The 19,912-nt window shown below is 35.0% G+C and overlaps 1 protein-coding gene across 1 annotated transcript in view; it reads left to right on the top strand.

Moving 5' to 3' along the window:
- AGMO (alkylglycerol monooxygenase) overlaps window positions 1-19,912 on the top strand; it is a 374,042-nt gene that overhangs the window by 189,244 nt on the left and 164,886 nt on the right. Inside the window, exons 7-11 of the mRNA XM_060156131.1 lie at window positions 8,782-8,848; window positions 11,060-11,125; window positions 11,213-11,292; window positions 14,909-15,043; window positions 16,511-16,627. Of these exons, the coding sequence (XP_060012114.1) occupies window positions 8,782-8,848; window positions 11,060-11,125; window positions 11,213-11,292; window positions 14,909-15,043; window positions 16,511-16,627 (465 nt within the window). The remainder of the gene's footprint in view (window positions 1-8,781; window positions 8,849-11,059; window positions 11,126-11,212; window positions 11,293-14,908; window positions 15,044-16,510; window positions 16,628-19,912) is intronic.

The following is a 19,912-nucleotide window of genomic DNA, read 5'->3' as shown; positions in this document are numbered from 1 at the left end:
GCTCTGCTTTCTCTTGCTTCCCTGTAGAGAAATCAAGAGGCTAATATGGCCTCCACTACCATCTGTCTAAATACTTGAATCTGTTGTCTTGAATTAACACAGCAGATCTAGTGGGGGGTATAATTAAGATTTTATTTTTACATTTCATCACCAGATGCTCTACAGTATAAATTTATCCATAACTGTTCAGATTGATTAAGTTTTTAATAAGGAAAACAATGGGTGTTTAAAGATCAACTAATTCAGAACAAGAAGTAAAATTATTTTAATATGTTGACTTGTAGTATTTATGGATTTTATCCTTTTTCTAAAACTTTAAGTGAGGAATTGCTATAGGTTTTTTTGAGAGAGAAAAACCTATTCGTACATAAATATATATATGCAAACAATAAAAATCTAACATTGCCATTCATTCTACCTTTAAATTAATAAACTACCTGCTAATAAATTGTAATTTCCATTGTTTTATTCCGTGACCTTTCAAAAGATCTTAACACAGTACTTTCCATAAAATATGCACTCAGTAAATACCTATTGAATAAATGAAACCCACATAGGTTATTTTAATTTCCATACAGTCAGATGAAGTTTATGAACAAGGGAGAATTCTCTACAGCATTCTCTGGCAACAAGCAATGGGACTGTTTGCAAAGCAGCACTATAGAAAACTAAGCAAAAGCATATATCTCTATTAAGGGTAGTTTTCAGCTTGAGACCTGGAAAAGGAACTCAATTTGCTTCTTGTTAAATAACTCTTGTGCCAGTTACATATTCAAATTTATTGTAAGCTCAAATGTCTCTGCTGTGCATTGTAATTGAAAACAAAACAAGACAAAAAAAAGAATGATTTTCTCATCCTTCCCGCAAAATCACAAAATTTTACGAGAAAGATAAGTTTTTAGAAAAGCTTTGTTTCTGAAATAGCTTTACCTTTCCATTGAAGAGACCATTGGGCTGTAAATAAGCTTCCTATGTGAAGTACCTGCATCTCGCTTTATTTCTTTTTACTTCTAAAACCTAGTAAAGTTCATAGAAATTCAATAAATGTTTGCAGAATGAATGGAATCCCTGACAAGAGACTTCTTGCTCTGATTATTCTGCAAGTAGCTTTTAATAAAAGACTTTGATAAGGACTTATAAATACAGGTTTTAATCCTCTGAAACAGATTATTTCCAACCCTAATAGAAAACCCTTACTGGTAGTTTGGTACCTAAAATTGTCATTGATTGGTATTTGAGTTTGTATTTAATATTTAGTATATATATAATAAATATATTTAATAGAAATAAATATATGTATATACATTAATACTTTTGTCCTTCAGGTTTTTTAATCTGTAAATGGGACTAAAATACTGGAAGGCATTATTGAAAGGTCATAGAAATATTTATAATCACTTACTTTTCAAAAAGATATGCATGAGCCTATAGTTAATTGTAAAGATCTTTCCAAATAAAAGATTCTCCAAATTTTTAATACAAAAACACCCATGCATAGACATACACATAGATAGGTAGAAAGGCAGATAGATAGATAGATAGTTGAAAGAAAGAAGGAAAAAGTTAAAAAGAGAGAGAGAGAGGAAGGAAGGAAAAAAGGAAAGAAGGAAGAAAGAAAGAAAATTAGATAAGAAAAAGGCAAGTAATCATAATATAACTGTTAGTCCATTTAATTTTAGTTTGGGTTTGCACTGGATCTTGCCACTAATTTACCTGAAAAGTTTTGCTGTTTTTAGTCTGCACTTCAAGCATATGTTTCTTAGTTAAATATAACATGACAGTGATTTTTATATCAGATGATAAATGTATTGGGAGCTGGCTTAGCATTTCCCTTAAATACTGATGCAGTGAAACCCAGAGGCCTGCAGTGGTATGGGTCCCTCTGGAACATCAATCACGCATGATGCTGTAAGGAGAAGTCTTGATTACTTAGAGTCAATGTCGTCACTGTAACCTACGCTCATCTGAATGCAGGCATTTTTCTGCTACGGAGATTTCATTTCACTTCACCCTCAACCCAGTCGCCCCTCAGCATTTATCATATTGTTAGCACATTCATTTTTATAATGAGAATTCTGTAAAACACATGCTTTTTAAGACATATTTTCCCTATTATAATTTTTTCCTCTCAGACAGGATGCGTGAATATTTGTAAGCATCTCTTATTTGGAAAGAACTTTACAAATAACTATAAGCTCATGCCTTCTTTCTTAAAAGTAAGTTGTTATAAGGATTTCTGTGGCCTTTCAATAATATATTTTAGCGTTTTGGTGCCAGTCTGCAGATAGAAAAACTGCAGGGTAGAAATGTAATATGGTATTCACATATTATTCCAAAATTAGGGAAAAAATAGAATTAGAGTTTTTAAAATTAGATTTAGAAAGTCTCTTCCCTATCCTCAATAGTCAAAGTGAGGTGAGACGAGGCAATTTTCTAAGCAATACAGACAAACGAAATACTTCTCTCTTGAATTAATCACTTTTGTTGAAAGGAAATCTTGTCATCCAACTTGACCATCCGGTAATTATTTCTGTATTCTTAACTGAACTATAAAAATCGAACCCATGTTTCCCAATCAGAAGAATCCGTGAAACTAATTAAGAAATGTATAGAATGGACTAAGTTACTTTTATAAGAAATAATTTCAGACAAGACACTAATTTAAAACACTTACTTTGATGCTTATAGAGTTCAACTGTAAGTGATTTTTCAATTTCAATTGGAAAGACCTATTGAGGTATGTTTTTCATGTAATGTAAGGTAGTGAGAAAACTTCTGAGAACTATATCATGGAAAGATTAATTGCAATCGGTTCATAATAGACATTTAAATATTTGATTTACCACGTGTACTTAGTTTATCAATTTCCAAAGCCAAACGATTTCAGGCTGGTAACCTACGCACTATGAAGGTGTCATCACTCTTCTAGACTTGTAAGTTATCCAGCTCACTCAAAGTGTAACTGGAGGGTGGGTGGGGTGCGGGTGTCATGAGAACTCTCAAAGGAACTTTCAAAAGCACTTGATGACATGGAAACTACATTTTGTATTTCTGATTCATTTCATTGAAACTGAAGCCCACACAAACTGGTGCTAAGAGAGCATAAAGGTAATTCAAGAAATTCAGCTGCCAATGATTATCATAATTCAGTTATCTCATCATCTAGCCTCTGTGATTTTCTGTGTGTGTTTTTTTGTTGTTGTTGTTATTGTTGTTGTTAGCCCCTTTATTTTTAGTTATTTGTCTTAATTTTTCACCTCACTAAAACAAAAATTATGTTTGGACTCACTTTCCTGGCTTTAAACTCTAAGGACACTCCAGACTCATGTTTTGCCTCTAGCCTTGGCAGTAACTACCAGGCTCATTCCCTAATGCACCCCTTCCTCCAACTTCCCAATTAGAAGACAGAAATTATACAGAGCCTCCCTCCTGAACTACACAAGACTAGAGCACAGTAAGACATTCACACCCATGACACAGAGTTTCTCCACCTTGGCACTATTGACATTTTGGACCAGATAACTCTTTTTTCTTTTTTTTTTTTAACATCTTTATTGGAGTATAATTGCTTTACAATGGTGTGTTGGTTTCTGCTTTACAACAAAATGAATCAGTTATATACGTTCCCATATCTCTTCCCTCTGCGTCTCCCTCCCTCCCACCCTCCCTATCCCACCCCTCCAGGCGGTCACAAAGCACGGAGCTGATCTCCCTGTGCTATGCGGCTGCTTCCCAGATAACTCTTATTTTCGGGGAATGTCTTGTGCCCTGTGGGGTGGTTAGCGGCACTAAAACCTACTACTCAGTAGATACAATAGCACTTTCCCCAGCTGAGACAACCAAAAATATCTCCAGACATTGCCACCAGTCCCCTGGGAGCATAATCACCCCTGTTTAAGAACCACTACTATAAAGGCAGAAGTGTGGAGGGCAGTAAAGTTGACTTATCTACCCAATATAATCTTGCTGAGAAATCACTATGTGCGAACCAATGTTGTATGTGCTGTGAGAAACTTCGAGAAGGGTGAGACCCAGTTTCTGTCTTCACAGAAATGAACACAAATAATTAGGACATAGGACAGACCGACATAAAAAGTAGTGGTATCTTGATATGTACTCAGAGAAAGGAAAATAAAATTCCCTTTAGAAAAATCCAGAAGAGTGCTTGGAAAATTTAACTAGGTCTTGGAGGTAGAGCATGATTCCAGCAGGTCAGGATGGGACATGAAGATCTTAGAGGCAAAAGTGAGAGCATTGGCATTGGTCTTGAGGAAAAATGTGAACGGCTTTGAATTCCAGATGTTTTGGACTTTATTTAGTTCATTATGAAGATCCTTTTATTTGAGTTCATTTTAGTTTTGATGAGAGGAAATGACATGATGAAATGACATGATGAAACTCATGGTTCCTGTTCTCTTACTTTTACATTTAACTCTTCTTCCCTACATCCACCATAAATTGTGGAGAGAGAAATAAGGAGTTTGTGACCACTCCAGCAAATCCAGTCCAGAGCACTTCTGCTGGATAAAGGTTAATCAATAGAATGAATGGAGCTTATAATTATAAAATCGTTACTTTTATTATTTACTTATTTTTAATAATTTATTATTAAACAAGTAAAAGCAGCTTAAGAAACAATCTTTTTGGAAAACAATGATTTCACGAAATAGGCAGAAAAAAATGTTAAAGTTACTGTCTTTGAAGATTGGGTGGGAAATTAGCACCCAAGTTTTAATAATACAGAAACTAAAAACACAATATAAATAAGAAGGGCAAAGGCAACAACCTAAAGCACTCTGTTTAGGACATTGATTCTTAACCTCTGGGGACTTATGTATCCCTTTGAGTATATTGTGAAAATAGTAGTTTTCCCCAAGAAAATACCCATAGTCACATATTCATAAAATTTGGTATGACACTTCAGGGTGTTCTTGGCCTTCTGAAGCCCATAAATGGCCCTTCTAGACATCCATGGCCCTCAGATTATAAAACCCTGATAGAAAACTACAGGCTACAAGACACAGACCGTTGCTTTAGAGACCTAAGAAGCCCCAGAAGTGCCTAAAATACGATGAGCGCAATGTAGAAGCTGAAATTCCTGGGCTCTTTCTAAATAACTGGATTTCATTTTGAAATGTAGTCAAAAAGCACTTAGTTATCATTTCCCGTTAAAGTTCTAAAAATTTAGATTTCTTTTATTTGATGGAAAAAGTGCTATATCTCATAAAGCAACATGATAGAAAAATAGAAGGATTACTGAGTTGAAACTGAGAAGACTTTAGGGCTTCTTCTAAGATGTTTAAACTTGGATTAGTAATTTAACTTCTCCGAGCTTCAGTTTTATGTTTTTTTGTAATAGAGTATCGCACTATATTATTTTTAAGTCCTCTATATGTTCTAAAATTTTATAATTTAAATTAACTCATCTAAATCTAAAAAAAAAGCAAGACAAATAACTTCTAAAACTGAGAATAGCTCCAGTTATGTTCACAGTAAAATATTTTCGGGAAGTGATTCAAAGCTAGATGCGGTTGAATTTCTAAATGACTGAATTTGCAAAAATGGCTGATAAGTCGTCCCACTCAGCTCTTATTAGTTATTAATTACTTCTCCATGACTTTGAATCAGAAGGGTTTACTACAAGAGAGGTTCTGACTGGGCTGTCTGAATGATGAATCATTTCCCACACCAAGGTGGTCTTCCCCAGCTCCAAGGTACTCATAGGCACTACAAGGAAATTTAACTCTGGTTGCCTGTGTTATACTTGGCATTTTACTAAAAAAAGAAAAAAAAAAAAGGAATTTTCAATATTGATATCACCATGCTTTAGCCTGCAGAAGCAAAAGATTTTCTTTGAGGAAAAGTACTTGACATTAAAAAAATAATGCCCGCAGCCAAGGCTCCAATCATCTGAATTCACTTACCATTTGTGGGGCTTTAAATCTGGCTGCACACACGCCGGGACCAAGGATTAGAAATGCATCTGGGTAGCAGAAACCAGTTAGTGTAGTCTCCTCTACCCCCTTTTGTTGTCTGTTTTTGTAACATATGTTAGCCACCAAAGACACAAACAAGGATAAAATGGTTTTCTCCTTTCCCATCTGGTTCTCTGCCAGAGATACAAAGCCTGAGCAGAGCATCAGATTTCAATGTCCTGACTGCTGAGAAACCCCCTTCTTGTTCTCTATCCGTCACCATTCTTCTTCTCAACAAATATTTTTCCACCAGTACAAAGCAATGTAGTCCAATAAAATTAAGGCTTATTTCTACTTACTCCCCTCCCAATTTCTGGTCATTAATAGTGCATTTGTGGGATAATATTTTTGCCTCTTATTTCACAGGACTGTGGTCTGATATAAGGGCTATATATTCACCGTATTTTGAACTCCTGAAATTAAAAACTACAGAGATTTTTTTCATGTATAAATGAGTTCTGTTGTATGAATCAACGAAAAAGTCTTATGGATCAACAAAAAAAGTCTGTTGTTTGGATCCCATAATACATTTCTTATGGATAACTTTAAAAATGGCTATAGAACTCTAGATTAGAAAAGAGAGACAAGAAGAAAGAGAGAGAGAGAGAGAGAGAGAGAACGTATTACATATCCTCTGCATTGCAAACATTTGCATCCTTTCATGCCTGTACCGTAATGGAAACCGAGAACCCCTTAGAAGCTGGGCAGCAGGGAAGGAGGCAAGGACTGTTTCTTTCAGGTGTGCAGTGAGTCTAATAAGGAGATGCTGGTGACACCTGCCCTATGAAGAGATGCAACATTGTTATGTGGCAGCGCTGCTGCTGCTTCTCCTTCAGGAACGTGCAGGACCCCACAAGCTGAGGACCGTGTGGCTCCTGCGGCTCTGCATGTCTGCAGAGCAATTGCAGATTGGGTGTTTCAGTGTCAGAGGTTGCCAAAAAAGCATTAAACCCTGCCATGTAAAGAGTTACAACACAGATGTATGTTTGGGACTATAGGGCTCTATCAATATTAACATTTTCAACCAACTAACTGAGCATTACTGTATATTACTAGAGTAGTAATTTCTTTTATTTAAATTTGTCTTAAAAATTTTAAAACATTCAGAAAAGTAGAGAGAATAATAGAATGAATGTTTCTAGCTCCATAACTTCAATTTAAAAATCATTATGATATCTTGTAATAACCTATAATGGAAAAGAATCTGAAAAATAATAGATAATAGATAGGTATGTATGACTGAATCACTTTGCTGTACACCTGAAATGAATACAACATTGTAAATCAACTATATTTCAATAAAAACACTATGATTTTGATTCATTTTCATGAGTTATTCTTTTTCCTTTTCATTGCCAAATATGATGAAGCAAAACCTAGATCTCATGTCACGTATACTTCAGTTATACAACTCTTAAAAAACAATTACATTTTCTCATGCAATAACAATGCCATCATAACTCCTAATAAAACAGTATTTTTATCATGTCATACTATGTTTATAATCAGTTTTCTCTCATTGCCTATAAAATGTCTTTTATATTTGGTTTGTTCAAATCAGTATCTAAACAAGATCCCCACAATATGTTTGGTTGTATGTATCTTAAATATCGTTTCATATGAAGCAGTCCCAGCTCCCTGTTTTTTCTCGTACCACTGACTTGTTGCCAAATTCATGTCAGTGTTACGATTTCAGTGACTATTTTTCCCCTTAAGTAGCACTTAACATATTACTTTATTCCTTATATATCCTTTAAATGGAAGTTAACTTTAAAGGTGCATAATTTCTTAAAATATCAATGTATTGATTTTGTCATAAATAGGCTCTAAAAGATCTATTTAGATTGTGATTAAAGAAAAGTAAAAGGCTGTTATCTGCCATGGTTGATGGAAGAAAGAATAATGTAATTGAGATGAAAAGCGTTCCCACATTGTCCAATATTAACTGTATGACATAATGGATATCTTAAATATGGCCTGCTGTTCTAATTTATGGTAACTACCTGGTTTCTACACTCTTTAGAGTGTGCAGACTCTGGCATAGGGGGGTTCTTACTGAGAAATGTTGAGAGAGAACATTAGAGAATAATAGACGCGATTTTAAAGGGTCTTTAATTCCAAAAAAGCCCCTTTACGTATTTGACTTTGAATCGTGCCTCAGAAATGGACTGGAAGATGGGGCATCTACAGTAAGAGAACATTTAGGAGTCTATTTGAATAAGCAAGGATCACCGTAATGCAACTGCAATACTAAGTTACTGCATGACTGATTATTGGGTGAAACCAACTCCAGAAAACGAATATAATACTGGGTTTCCCTTCGTCTAGTTATGCTCTGTTAACATAAGTCATCAAAGACATAGCTGATGGGTGAAGAACATAAAATGACATGAAACTTAAAGAAGTATGCCTTGGCAATAGTAGCATCTAAATACATTAACATTTGTAATCCTCAGAACATTATTATGTAGATACTATTATTTCCATTTTAAAGATAAGGAATCTGACTTATAGAAAGCTTAAGTAATTTCCCCCAGTACCACATAATAATAAATAGAGGATTCAGGGACTGAACTGAGGCAGTCAGTTCACTACTCTTAACCTCACTACTCTACTATATTGTCTCTTAGAATATTGTGATGAGCTAATTGTTATCTTTATATGAACAGCAGAAGATAGAGAACCTTCTTAGGACTCTGATGCCAACCGTGGAACTAGCAATATTTCTTAACCCATATGGGATTTTAATGTGAGTACCTAAATATTATATATAATTTAATAACTATGTTCCTTTTCTTTTAAACAGGTCATCGATAACCTTGGTCCTTTGGAACTGATTCTTAATACTCCTAGCCATCATAGGGTTCATCATGGTGAGGAAATTCGATCTCTTCTTTCATTCCTTCCTCATTTCTTGAAAAATGACATTATTATTTTGTATCACTTCAGCACAATTACCCAACCTAGTCACCACACACTGCAAATAGGCATTTGCTTCTTCCTTCGTACCTGGACACACCTCATCTATAAAGAAAGGACTGGAGGAAAACAAAACAAAACAAAATCCTCTCCATAGCTGACTTTTGAATTTCCTTTTTGCTTAGCTCTCCTCAGATGTAATGGAAAAAAGAGTTAACCAGCTGAGGGGGTACACACTTCATATTGTGAGGAGCTTGTTGAAAGTTACTCCTTGACCCCATGCTGAGGGTCATTCCTGTATACAGTCATAGTGTCTTGGTCTTAAAAACTGTTGGTATTTAAGGAAAGCCTAATAAACAACACTTCACTTTCTGCCTAAATTCTGTGAACAAACTCAACATACACTGCTTTTTCCTGACAAAGAAAAAAAATCCCATGTGACCAGTGCCTAAGGTTTAAAGACACTAGCTTAAGAAATAACAGAAGTATTTACACTTGCTCACCAAAAGACCTGTAAAGAGTGTGCATATTGACATTATTTGTATTAGGTACTAGGAAAAAAAGATATAATTCGCATGTTTGTCAGCAATAGAACAGATACACTGTAGACTATTCATGTATTCGTGTAATGGAGAACTACATCGCAATGAAAATGTCCAACCTATTGTAACATGTAATGGCATGAATAAATCTCACAAATGCCATTTTGAGAGACAGAAGCTAGTAAGAAAATAATATATATTATTGTTCTGTTTTTATAAGTTTCCAGGCATCACAGGCAGTAGTACTGGCACACGTCAGGCCTGCCTTCCCAAGGTGGGCAGGTCCCTCTCCCTGGGACAGGGAGCAGAGCAGAAGCACAAGCTCCTCCAGGTGGGGAGAGGCTGGGGTCCTGCTGCACATGTGCAGTTTCCCCTTCCAAACTCCACAGTCATACCTCCACCACAGGGAATTATTACTGAGTTGGTACAGAGGTCAAGAGCATTATGCTCTTGCTGTTCCCTCCATATTAAAGGAAACACAAGGACTGGAGAAAAACATGTCCACATTGAAAAAGAAATAGTTGCTAGTTTCCTGTTTGGCCTTAGGGCACCTTCGCATGCATGTTGCTTTATATCAGGCGTTCTCAGCCTCTGCACTATTAACATTTTGGACCAGATACTTCTTCACTTGGGAATGTGGGGAGAGCGTGCAGGCTGCCCTGTGTATTATAAGATGTTGGTCTCTACGTATTAGATGCTAATAGTATCCCCTCCCAGTTATGACTCTTAACAGTGTCTCCAGACATTGCCACATATTCCCTGAGGTTCAAAGTGCTCCCTCACCCAACTGGGAGCCACTGTTTAGCCTACGTGTGGCAATGAGTTGGTGGATCTGTGTAGCCAGCCCCACTCTACTTTTGTACCAGGGGAGAATTTTCCTTGTACCTTTACATTCATGTGCACATTTGCATGTACAGAAGATGTGTAAAGAAATGAGGACACGTGGAGACAGTTGAATTTATTGGAGTAGTGGCTTGGTGGATTAATATTCTTTTTCCTTTGATTTACAATCATGTGGATATGATTGTGTTTATTTAATTTTTTTAAATTAGTAAACTATGTCCAACTCTTTAAATTTAAACTATTATTTATTTGGGGCATTAAAATATCATGTATGTTATGAGTCAATGAATATAATCAAAGGTAACTTAATTTTTACTTATGTCTTTTGTGATGAAAAAAATAGGAAAGTCTTACTGTAAGTGGAAAATTTTCTTCCTGGAAAAGAGGCAGTGAAAAGGTGTAAAGATCACATCAAAAAAAATGCATATATTATTGATATTTATCTTATTTCATATTGCCTTTTGTTCTGGACCATTTAATTTTTAATTATTACTTTTTAATAGTCCTAAAAAAAAAGAATTACTTAGAATTATCCCAGATTTTTAAAGACCAGAAAAATTGTGAACGATGCTTTTTTAGAAATCTGGGATAATTCTAAATATCTATGGCTTTAAGGAAGTCTTTGCTCTTTTTAGTAAAATCAGTTGGAAAATAAATACTCAGTTTACTAGCAAATAAAGTCTAGTGTTGTCAGTGAAAAGATATTTTTAGGAATATCATTGTTTCAAAAAGTATAACTTCCATTTTCAAAAATTTTTTTTTAAATATTTTGTCTCATAGGCAGAAATCGTTATTGCATAGACAAAAATTTTGCCGGAACTCTTATTATATGGGATAGAATTTTTGGTAAGTAAAAACTATGAGCATTTAAAAAATTAAATTAGCTCCTTCATTCACAGAAAGTCAATCATATCATTATTGTTTATCTTCCAGGAACATTTGAGGCAGAAAAGGAAAAAGTTGTATATGGTCTAACACATCCCATTAATTCATTTGAACCTTTCAAGGTGCAGGTAATGTACTTGGTTTTATTTCTTCTGAATTGATTCCATCCTTTTATAAATTTTATATTTGAAAGAAAAATCAGCTGTTGAAAGGTGGAAGCACATTACACTAGCCTTAAAAAATATATATTTTAACTGTAAAAGAATTTAGAAATAACTCTGGCACTCAAAGCCTTGAATCAAATTGGGCAGAATACATTTGAAAACAATTCATTGTAAGAATTTTAAAATATGTCTGTTACCTAGAATTAAAAGAAATAGCTCTTTAGCAAACATACCCTTTCTCAGAATAGACCTGAAATATATTCATGTATTCAGAAGGAGCGGTAGTAAAATGTATAATTAAGGCTGATCCCAGAGTAAGAAAAATATTTGCTTCAAGCCTGCATGACTCTGGTTAGAAATTCAGGGTGAGGCCTTTGCCCTCCTCTTCTTGGATGGAGGTGTCAGGAGCTATTACGGGTTGGTTAGGTTTGCACGTTGCCTCACCTGCTAAGACTTGTTGCCCTGGACCAGTTTTCTGTCAGACATGTGGTATTGGTTGTTCGCTGGTCTCAATGGTTGGCACTAGAGAAATAAGGAATGTCTGTGAAGCTCTGATCCGTCAGTAGCAGAGCACCGCAGACACTCCCAGGGGTCGGGACTAATAAATGAGAAAAAGATAAAAATGCTTGAAAAAATGAAGAGATCAGTCAATGACAGCTCTGTCCAGGGGACTGGATATACAGCATTCAGAAAGGGAAGAAAGTACAGGTTCATGTTGGGTCTGCTTTTCAAAGCTACTTCTTCAAGGTTTTTAAAGAAAGTTAAAGTAACAAAATAAATGGACATTTATTGAACTTTTACTATGTGCAGGACATTGCTAACAGCACACGTGTTTAATTTAACCATTACTAAAACCTTATAAGGTAGTGGTTCTTTTTAACCTCAGTTTTTTGGTGGATGAAACTGAGGTTCTCAGGATTTAAATAATTCCCCCGCCTAAACACAGTTTGTCAGATGCTAACCTAAGTAGGGTGGGTTGAAGGCCAAGCCCCAAACTTGATTAACTCAATTTTCAGGTGAAAGGCATTTTTATGTCTCTGTTCAGAAGAGAAAAGTTGATTATTTCTCTTCTTTCTTCTCAACTAGTGGCATTTCTTTCTCTGTCTTTGGTTCTCTTTCTTTTGGTTAGGCATTACCAAGAATATGAGAGATTTTTTACAGGAGAATCCAGGTACTTCCTTAATAATAAACATTTCTAGGTACGTTCTTTATAGAACTGAAATCAGTTTCAAGATAATACATTGAGAGCCACTTCTTCACTGGGCGTGGTCTTGTCTTCATAATGTAGAGATTAAGAAGGAAATACAGCTTGGTCCCTGCCCTCTAGGAGAGAGCCTTTCAAACTTAATGTGCATATGAATCATGGGAGGATCTTATTAAAGTAGGGTTCAGTAGGTCTGAAATCTGGCCAAGATACTGTGTTTCTAACAAGCTCCCAGGAGATGCCAACACTGCTGGTTCATGGCAATCCTTTAGCTAGCAAGGCTTTGGGAGTGTACACACATGGAGGAAAAGGGGTTCATATTCGAGATACAATAAGAAGTTGAAAACTGCATCACATGAGCTGCACAAGGAGTTGGATGATTAGGATTTGGAGACACAGTATTCAGTCATAGGTCTTTATGAGCTGCTGCTAAATCTGCCCTCATGTAAACATTGCCTTTAGCATAATAGTTGTCACAACTGTGTCTAAGTTTTAGTCTCCTACATACTCACTTATATTGCAAGAAATATCAAATCAGCGAGTTGTAATAATTAGGAGTTCCTAAACCTACAAAATCACGTATTTACTTTCACTTGTATTCCTTTATATTAGCTAAATTTCTCAACCTCCCATCAGAGGCATCAAAAGCACCTTAGGATGGCCCCTGTTAGATGGAGAGGATTTTTTCCCCTTTGACACTAGGTATAGACCATTCATTTTGCTTTCCTTTGGAGTCCAAGAGTTTCAGGGCATTGGAAAACAAGTAAGTGAGAAAGTACTCCTTATTTAAAAGCCCTGTATTCTCATGGTTTGTGTCTAGAATGATAGCAGTAAAGTTTCAGTCAGGTTTTTCTTTTTTTTTTTTTTTTCTGGTGGTGTTGTCTTCGTTGCTGCGCGCAGGCTTTCTCTCGTTGTATCGAGTGGGGGCTGCTCTTCACTGTGGTGCGCGGGCTTCTCATTGCGGTGGCTTCTCTTGTTGCAGAGCACGGGCTCTAGGCGCACAGGCTTCAGTAGTTGCAGCACGTGGGCTCAGTAGTTGTGACATGCAGGCCCTAGAGCGCATGGGCTTCAGTAGTTGTGGCACATGGGCTCGGTAGTTGTGGCGTGTGGGTTCTAGGGCGTGCAGGCTTCAGTAGTTGTGGCGCATGGGCTTAGTTGCTCTGCGGCATGTGGGATGTTCCCAGACCAGGGATCAAACCTGTGTTCCCTGCATTGGCAGGTGGATTCTTAACCACTCTGCCACCAGGGAAGTCTTGCACTCAGTTTTTAAAATAACAAAACAGGTAAGTATATTAATGCGTGTTGTAACATTAATTTTCTATGTTATTATTGCAAATCCTCAGGATAAGTTTCCATCTAACATTTCCTTTTTCTTTAAAATCTGCTCAGCTAAATCCTACATTGTTGCTTAATTGCTTCAGATTCCTTATTATAATATTTCAAGTAATTTTAAAAACAATTTTTATAATACTAGCAGTTTAAATTCTGTAAGAGATAGTGAAAATACCAATGAGACCACAAATTCTGATAGAGCCATAACTTCTTTCTACATTAATTTATCACTACATGTATAATAGAACTCATTTCGAGTCAACAGCTGATGCCCAATATCTAGGATTATTTTTAATCCTATGATACATTTTTATAATATATATGATATGTATAGCTATTTATCCTAATAGCCAGTATTTGTTGAGTCCTTGTCATGTGTGGGCATACTTTTAACTTTATACATATCAAATGTGTGTTATTTAAAGAATGTGAATTCCTGCTATAAGCCTCAAGGTAAACTTCTGACTCAGCAAACTTTTCCTATTACAGAATGTGGTCTATCTATTTAATCCTCAGAGGTCTACCATCAGAAATGGTTTTGAACATTTTTTCTTAAAATGAGGTGTTTGTCTGTAATTCAATACATTAAATAAAAGATTATTTTAAAAATATATAACAGATATGCAATATTTGTATGATTCCATGTTCAACTTTAAAAACCATTTAGCGAGATGTGGCTGTCGAGTGCACAGGCTGCTAGTTAAATCCATTGGAAGCAAATTCTCTGAACTCACTTTTTATTCTTTGCTAATTTTCTAAACAATTGCCCTATTATTAAATTTCCTGTTTATAATTTTGTGGAGCTTCAGAAATATTGACAAGAACACATTTAAATGTAAACGTATGCAGAATGCATAGAATGAATTTCAATTTATAATGCAATTGCATATTAATCAATATTAGCAAATTATACATAACCTATATATTAAAGAATAATTTGTAAGTTACATTAAACAATAAAATAAAATCCATGATTTAATGTATTTAATCTTTTTTGTTATGGTCTTTTCTTATCTTAAATAGACTATATTTTTATTCTTCTAGTTCCACCATTTACTTACCATATGGACTACATTCTGGGCCACACCTGGATTCTTCAATAAGTTTTCTGTCATATTTAAAGGACCAGGATGGGGTCCAGGTAAACCAAGACTTGGACTGATTGAAGAAATTCCAGAGGTAAATAAAGTTCATGAATTCGATGATGGCAAAGATTAATTTCATATTGTCAGGTCTACAGCCGGCCTGTAATACATGCTGACTTCATGCAAATCTGAAAAAAGATGTTCCCTTAGGCAGATACAGCCCTGTAATGTGTAAATTAATAAGTGGACACCACCTAGGGGCCATTAAGAGGGGTGCCTTCTCCCAGACTGACACTGCCTCTTACTAGGGAGCATGGTTTGGGGCAGAGCAGCAGAGGCTGGTTTTCTTGGCTCAAACCCACAGCCGAGAGCCTTTGTGTAGTGCAGAAAGCACACAGACACTTATGGATCCGTCACAGAGAGGCTTAGAGAAGATTCAGTCGAGCCTTCATTTTGTCCATGAAAAACTGAGGTCTCCAGAATAAAAGGTCTAAAGTCATACCGAAATGATGTGGTTATTAGATTAGATTACAACTTTATTCATTTCATAGTGGCGTAGTAGCATTAAATACAGAAGTCCCATGAAAAATGAAAAATAAACAAGGTAGAGGTTTAAAACACTGAAAATCAAATGAAAAATACAGTTTCAATATGGAATTTCTCTTATGAAATGGAGGAAAAGGAATTTCTTTCCAATCATTTAGGATATGTATTGAGATTGCTTATCAAAATAACTGTCATTGATAGTAATATAGAAACAATAAGCTACTGTTGATTTGAAAGATAATTATGAGTATAAAAATTAGTCAGTATTCAAGAAAATGAAATATGCTTTATTTGAATATTGTTATTTTTCAAAAATCCTGATCTGAATAAGGATATTTTCTCATCCACTTATGAAAGGTGCTGTGTTGGAATTTCCAGACACTTGGTTATGTTCACAGTTAGTTATATAACAATGATCTGACTTGATATAAGTGAAAATAATTTGCTTATTTCAGCTCCAGAAAGTCTAGTCAGCTACAGTTCATTTATTATTTTCCTTTTTTGCAATAGATAATTCAAAGTGAATGTTTTAAAATCATATCGATGCCTAAATCTGCATTATAAGGATAGGATTATATTATTTCTGGGAAACTGTAGTTTGGGAAAGCTGTTTTCAATAAGACAGTATTTGCCTTTGAAGCATGAATATCTACACTATCCCAAATCACCTTCCATTTTCTCTTTTGCTATACTTTGATGTATAATCATGGACATATTTTCATATTTCATATTACATGTTCATTTTGCTTATGTTAATCATCAGTATCAATTCTTACAGTGCTCTATATAAAGCAGAGTAGATCAGAATCATAATGCTTCTGAAATGAAAAACAAGTCTCCTAATTTTTACATTTTTTTCTATCCAAAGTAATAAACGTTAGAGTCATTTCGAGGATTAAAAAAGATAGCAAAACCTTTCATTTCTTTTTGCATATCTCCTCTTCACTTAGTGTGAATTTCAATGTGAGAGATAAGGGAACAATATAATGGAAAGGCTTCTTTCTTATCTTCCTAGGTCAAGGGGGAAGAAGTTCCCTTCTCATCAGCAGCATCTCGGCTATTAAAGACATATGCAGTTGTACAGTTTGCTCTGATACTAACATTTTATGAAGAGACCTATACAGATAAAGCTGTAAGTGGTGCTCATTTTAAATAGAGTGTGAAAAAGTTATCTGTCACTTTGAAGATGAAAATAAGCTCTATTATAGCTGTGCTCTATTCTTTTCTGTAATAATCTTTGAATTTTGGCAACGTCTCACATTTAAACAGGTAAACTGATTCTTCTAGAATTAATTTAATTAATGTAAGTTAATTAATTGTATCCAAAGTGTTGTGTATAAGATGTCCATCAAATGGTATATAATTGATCTAAAATATAAGTAGGAAATGATTTGTCACAAATAAATTCTTCAACAATAAAAAGAAGTATTTCAGAAGCTAGAATTAAATGTGTTGGGGAAAGCAGACTTTATAGCAATTTCAACATGCTTATCTTCAATTAAAGAATACCCTGATAACTTGAGTTTAGGGGGTTTGCAATGTACAGTTAACTTCATTTATTTTGTCCTTTCTAAATATTTGAAATATTCCTGAAGCACAAGAGCACTGGACCAGGGTTTAGAATCTGGATTCTGATTCAGGCATTACCTACCTGGGGAATCATTTTTTGGCAACATGAGAATACCCTCACTGCCTATATTTTGGAGAAAACAAAAATAGCATAATGTATGTAAAAATGCACTGTAAACCATAAAAAGATTAAAAACAGAGGTATTTTTAAATATTTGCTTTGTTTCACAGATTTATTCATATTATATTCTTCCAAAAAGGATTTACAATAGTTCAAAGAGGTACATAAATTATAGTAAAGTAACTAACTTGGAAGTAGGTGAAATTGAAAATAGGGTGACAGAAGAATGAAAAATCAGTATCTCACTTTGTTACCAAGGTAGTATGTACCTCATGAAAGAACCTCACTGAGTCAGGGATGTTGAGGCCTCACACAGCAGCACTGTATGAGTAATGTTTACACTCTAAAGAAGCAGGGAAAGCGGACTTCCATTTCTAGCAAAATGGTGGGTTAAATACACCTACTTCTTTTTAAGGCATATCAAACACCTAAAATTGCTGGACAAAATGTAATTTTTAAGAAAAACCTTTAAATACACTGCATAGATGAGTAGGCAAAAAATTGAGGTACTCCTTAGAGGCTAAAAATGTTGAGAAAATGCAAATCCAATGAGGTGCTCTTCCTGACAGCTATCCCAGGCACTGAAAAATCTCTGTTGATCAAGACCTTAAGGGACTCGAAACAAAGCTGAGAGCCTACGTGGGTGGAAAGTCAGTTAAAAAACTTCAAGTAAAACAACTGAAAGCAAAAGAAATACTCTCAGCAAGGGGAGGGGGAGGAGGATGAGAAAAAGAAACGTAAAAAGGAAACTTACCCATACTGGACTTGGCTTTGAGGAGGCAGAAAAAAGCCTTCCCTGAGAATTTTTGACTACAAACCACCTCTCACTCAGATATGGATCCAGGATTTACACTAACCATTGATTTATAAACCTAAACTAAGTGTGTAGTCTCAGTTTAGGACTCATGTTTAAAAGACCCATGTTCAAATCATGCTTAGAGCAATCCCCTCAAACTCAGGTCTCAGCATAGTCCCCCCAGGTAATGTCTCAGTGATGATGAACTGAGAGATAAAAAGCACAGAAACACACTAGGAGAAAGCCACTATGACAAAGCATTAACAGAAACAACAAGCGACAGAATTATACCCTCAAAAAAAAACAGATTTTGTAAATAAAATCAATTAAAAGATAAATTAAGTAAATTTAATATATTTGAAGAAGCAAAAGTTGAAATTAAAAAGAAATTAGAAATTATGGAAAATCAAGAAACAATGATGAAACATATTTAGAAATAATCAAATTAGACTTCTAGAACACAAAAATATAATGGACATAAGGAAGTCAATGACTTCGTTGGCAGTTTAAAGACAACTAAAGCGAGAATTAGTACATTAAAAGAGCAAAAAAAGTATCCATTATACAGTGTGAACAGACAATGATATTAAAAAACATAACAGAAGTTATCTTTAGACATAAAAAATAGTGTGAAAAAGTCTAAGATAATACAAGAATCTAGAAAAAATGCAGATGAATACAAATAGGATTAGTAGGCAGTGAATTCAAAAAAGATAAATTACCTTTTTCAAAGATTAAGTAAGCGCTATTGAAAGATGTCAGTCTGTCCATGAAAGCTCCGTAATAGAAGTTAATAAATGATATACACAGAAAAATTAGTCTAAGTTTTTAAAAATAATTTTAATATATAAAGCCTATGGAATTATATTTAATAATTAGATACCCTTGTAAAAATCACAGTATATTCTATTGGAACAATTCTAAGCATTCCATATGACTCACACAGTGAGTTCTATAAATAAGTCTACTCAAAATAGGTCACTGAGTGTATTAAGAAGGACTCTTTGGTTGCATATGACAGAAATTCAACTTAGAGTGAATTTATTAACTCATATAACTGAAGAGTCTGGGGTTTTTCTTCTTTAGGCAGTGCTGGATCCAGTGAGTCAAGTAACTTCATCAGGAATCTTCTCATTCTTTTCTGCAGTTATGCATTTCTCAAAGCAGATTCTCCTACAGGCTCTCAACCTTCATGGTAGCAAGATGGTTACCAGCAGCTCTAGCTTTAAATACTTCCACACAAGGAACTCCAGAAGTGAAAGTTCCAAGTTGGAGTCTGATGTTATGGGTGGGTTCATCTGGGTATCACTGAACCCATCAAAGTGATCAGGCCTGGATCACAGACCATTTAATCTATCAATGCGAGGACAGGGCCAGTGATAGGAAGGCTTGAAAGACATATTGAGATGATAGTTTCTGGAAAAAAGGAAATAGACTCAAGTAGGCAAAAATAACAAATGTTAGATCTATATGAATCCTTCTCACTCCTAAATACTATGTGATTTGAACTTCTTTTCAAAGAATATTCTTTGAACACTCATAAATGTTTAGTAACATAATAAACCTTCCTGTAGAATATCATTTTAAAGTATCTATGATATGAGTGTCCATTAGATATCTTCTGTTCTAAGAAACAGATTATCCAATTAAATGTGGCTTAAGTATAACTGAAAATTCAGAGGTGAGTATTTCCAGGATTGATTAGTTCAGCAATTCAAACATGTGGAGTTTCCAAAAAGGCTTCTCTACAGTTCTCTGGGCTTTCATCATCATCATTACAGCAACTCAAGGCATCATGTCCTCACACTGTGACCAAAGGCAGCAAGTTCAGTTCTCCTAGAGCATCTTGTAAATTTCACTTAAGAAGGAGGGGAAAAAAGTCCCAGAGTATTTCTCAGCAAATGTCCTTTCATGTCTCATTGCTCAGGACT

Source organism: Lagenorhynchus albirostris, chromosome 8, assembly GCF_949774975.1.
Source record: "Lagenorhynchus albirostris chromosome 8, mLagAlb1.1, whole genome shotgun sequence".
Lineage (NCBI taxonomy): Eukaryota > Metazoa > Chordata > Mammalia > Artiodactyla > Delphinidae > Lagenorhynchus > Lagenorhynchus albirostris.
This window is presented reverse-complemented; position numbering and strand designations above follow the sequence as displayed.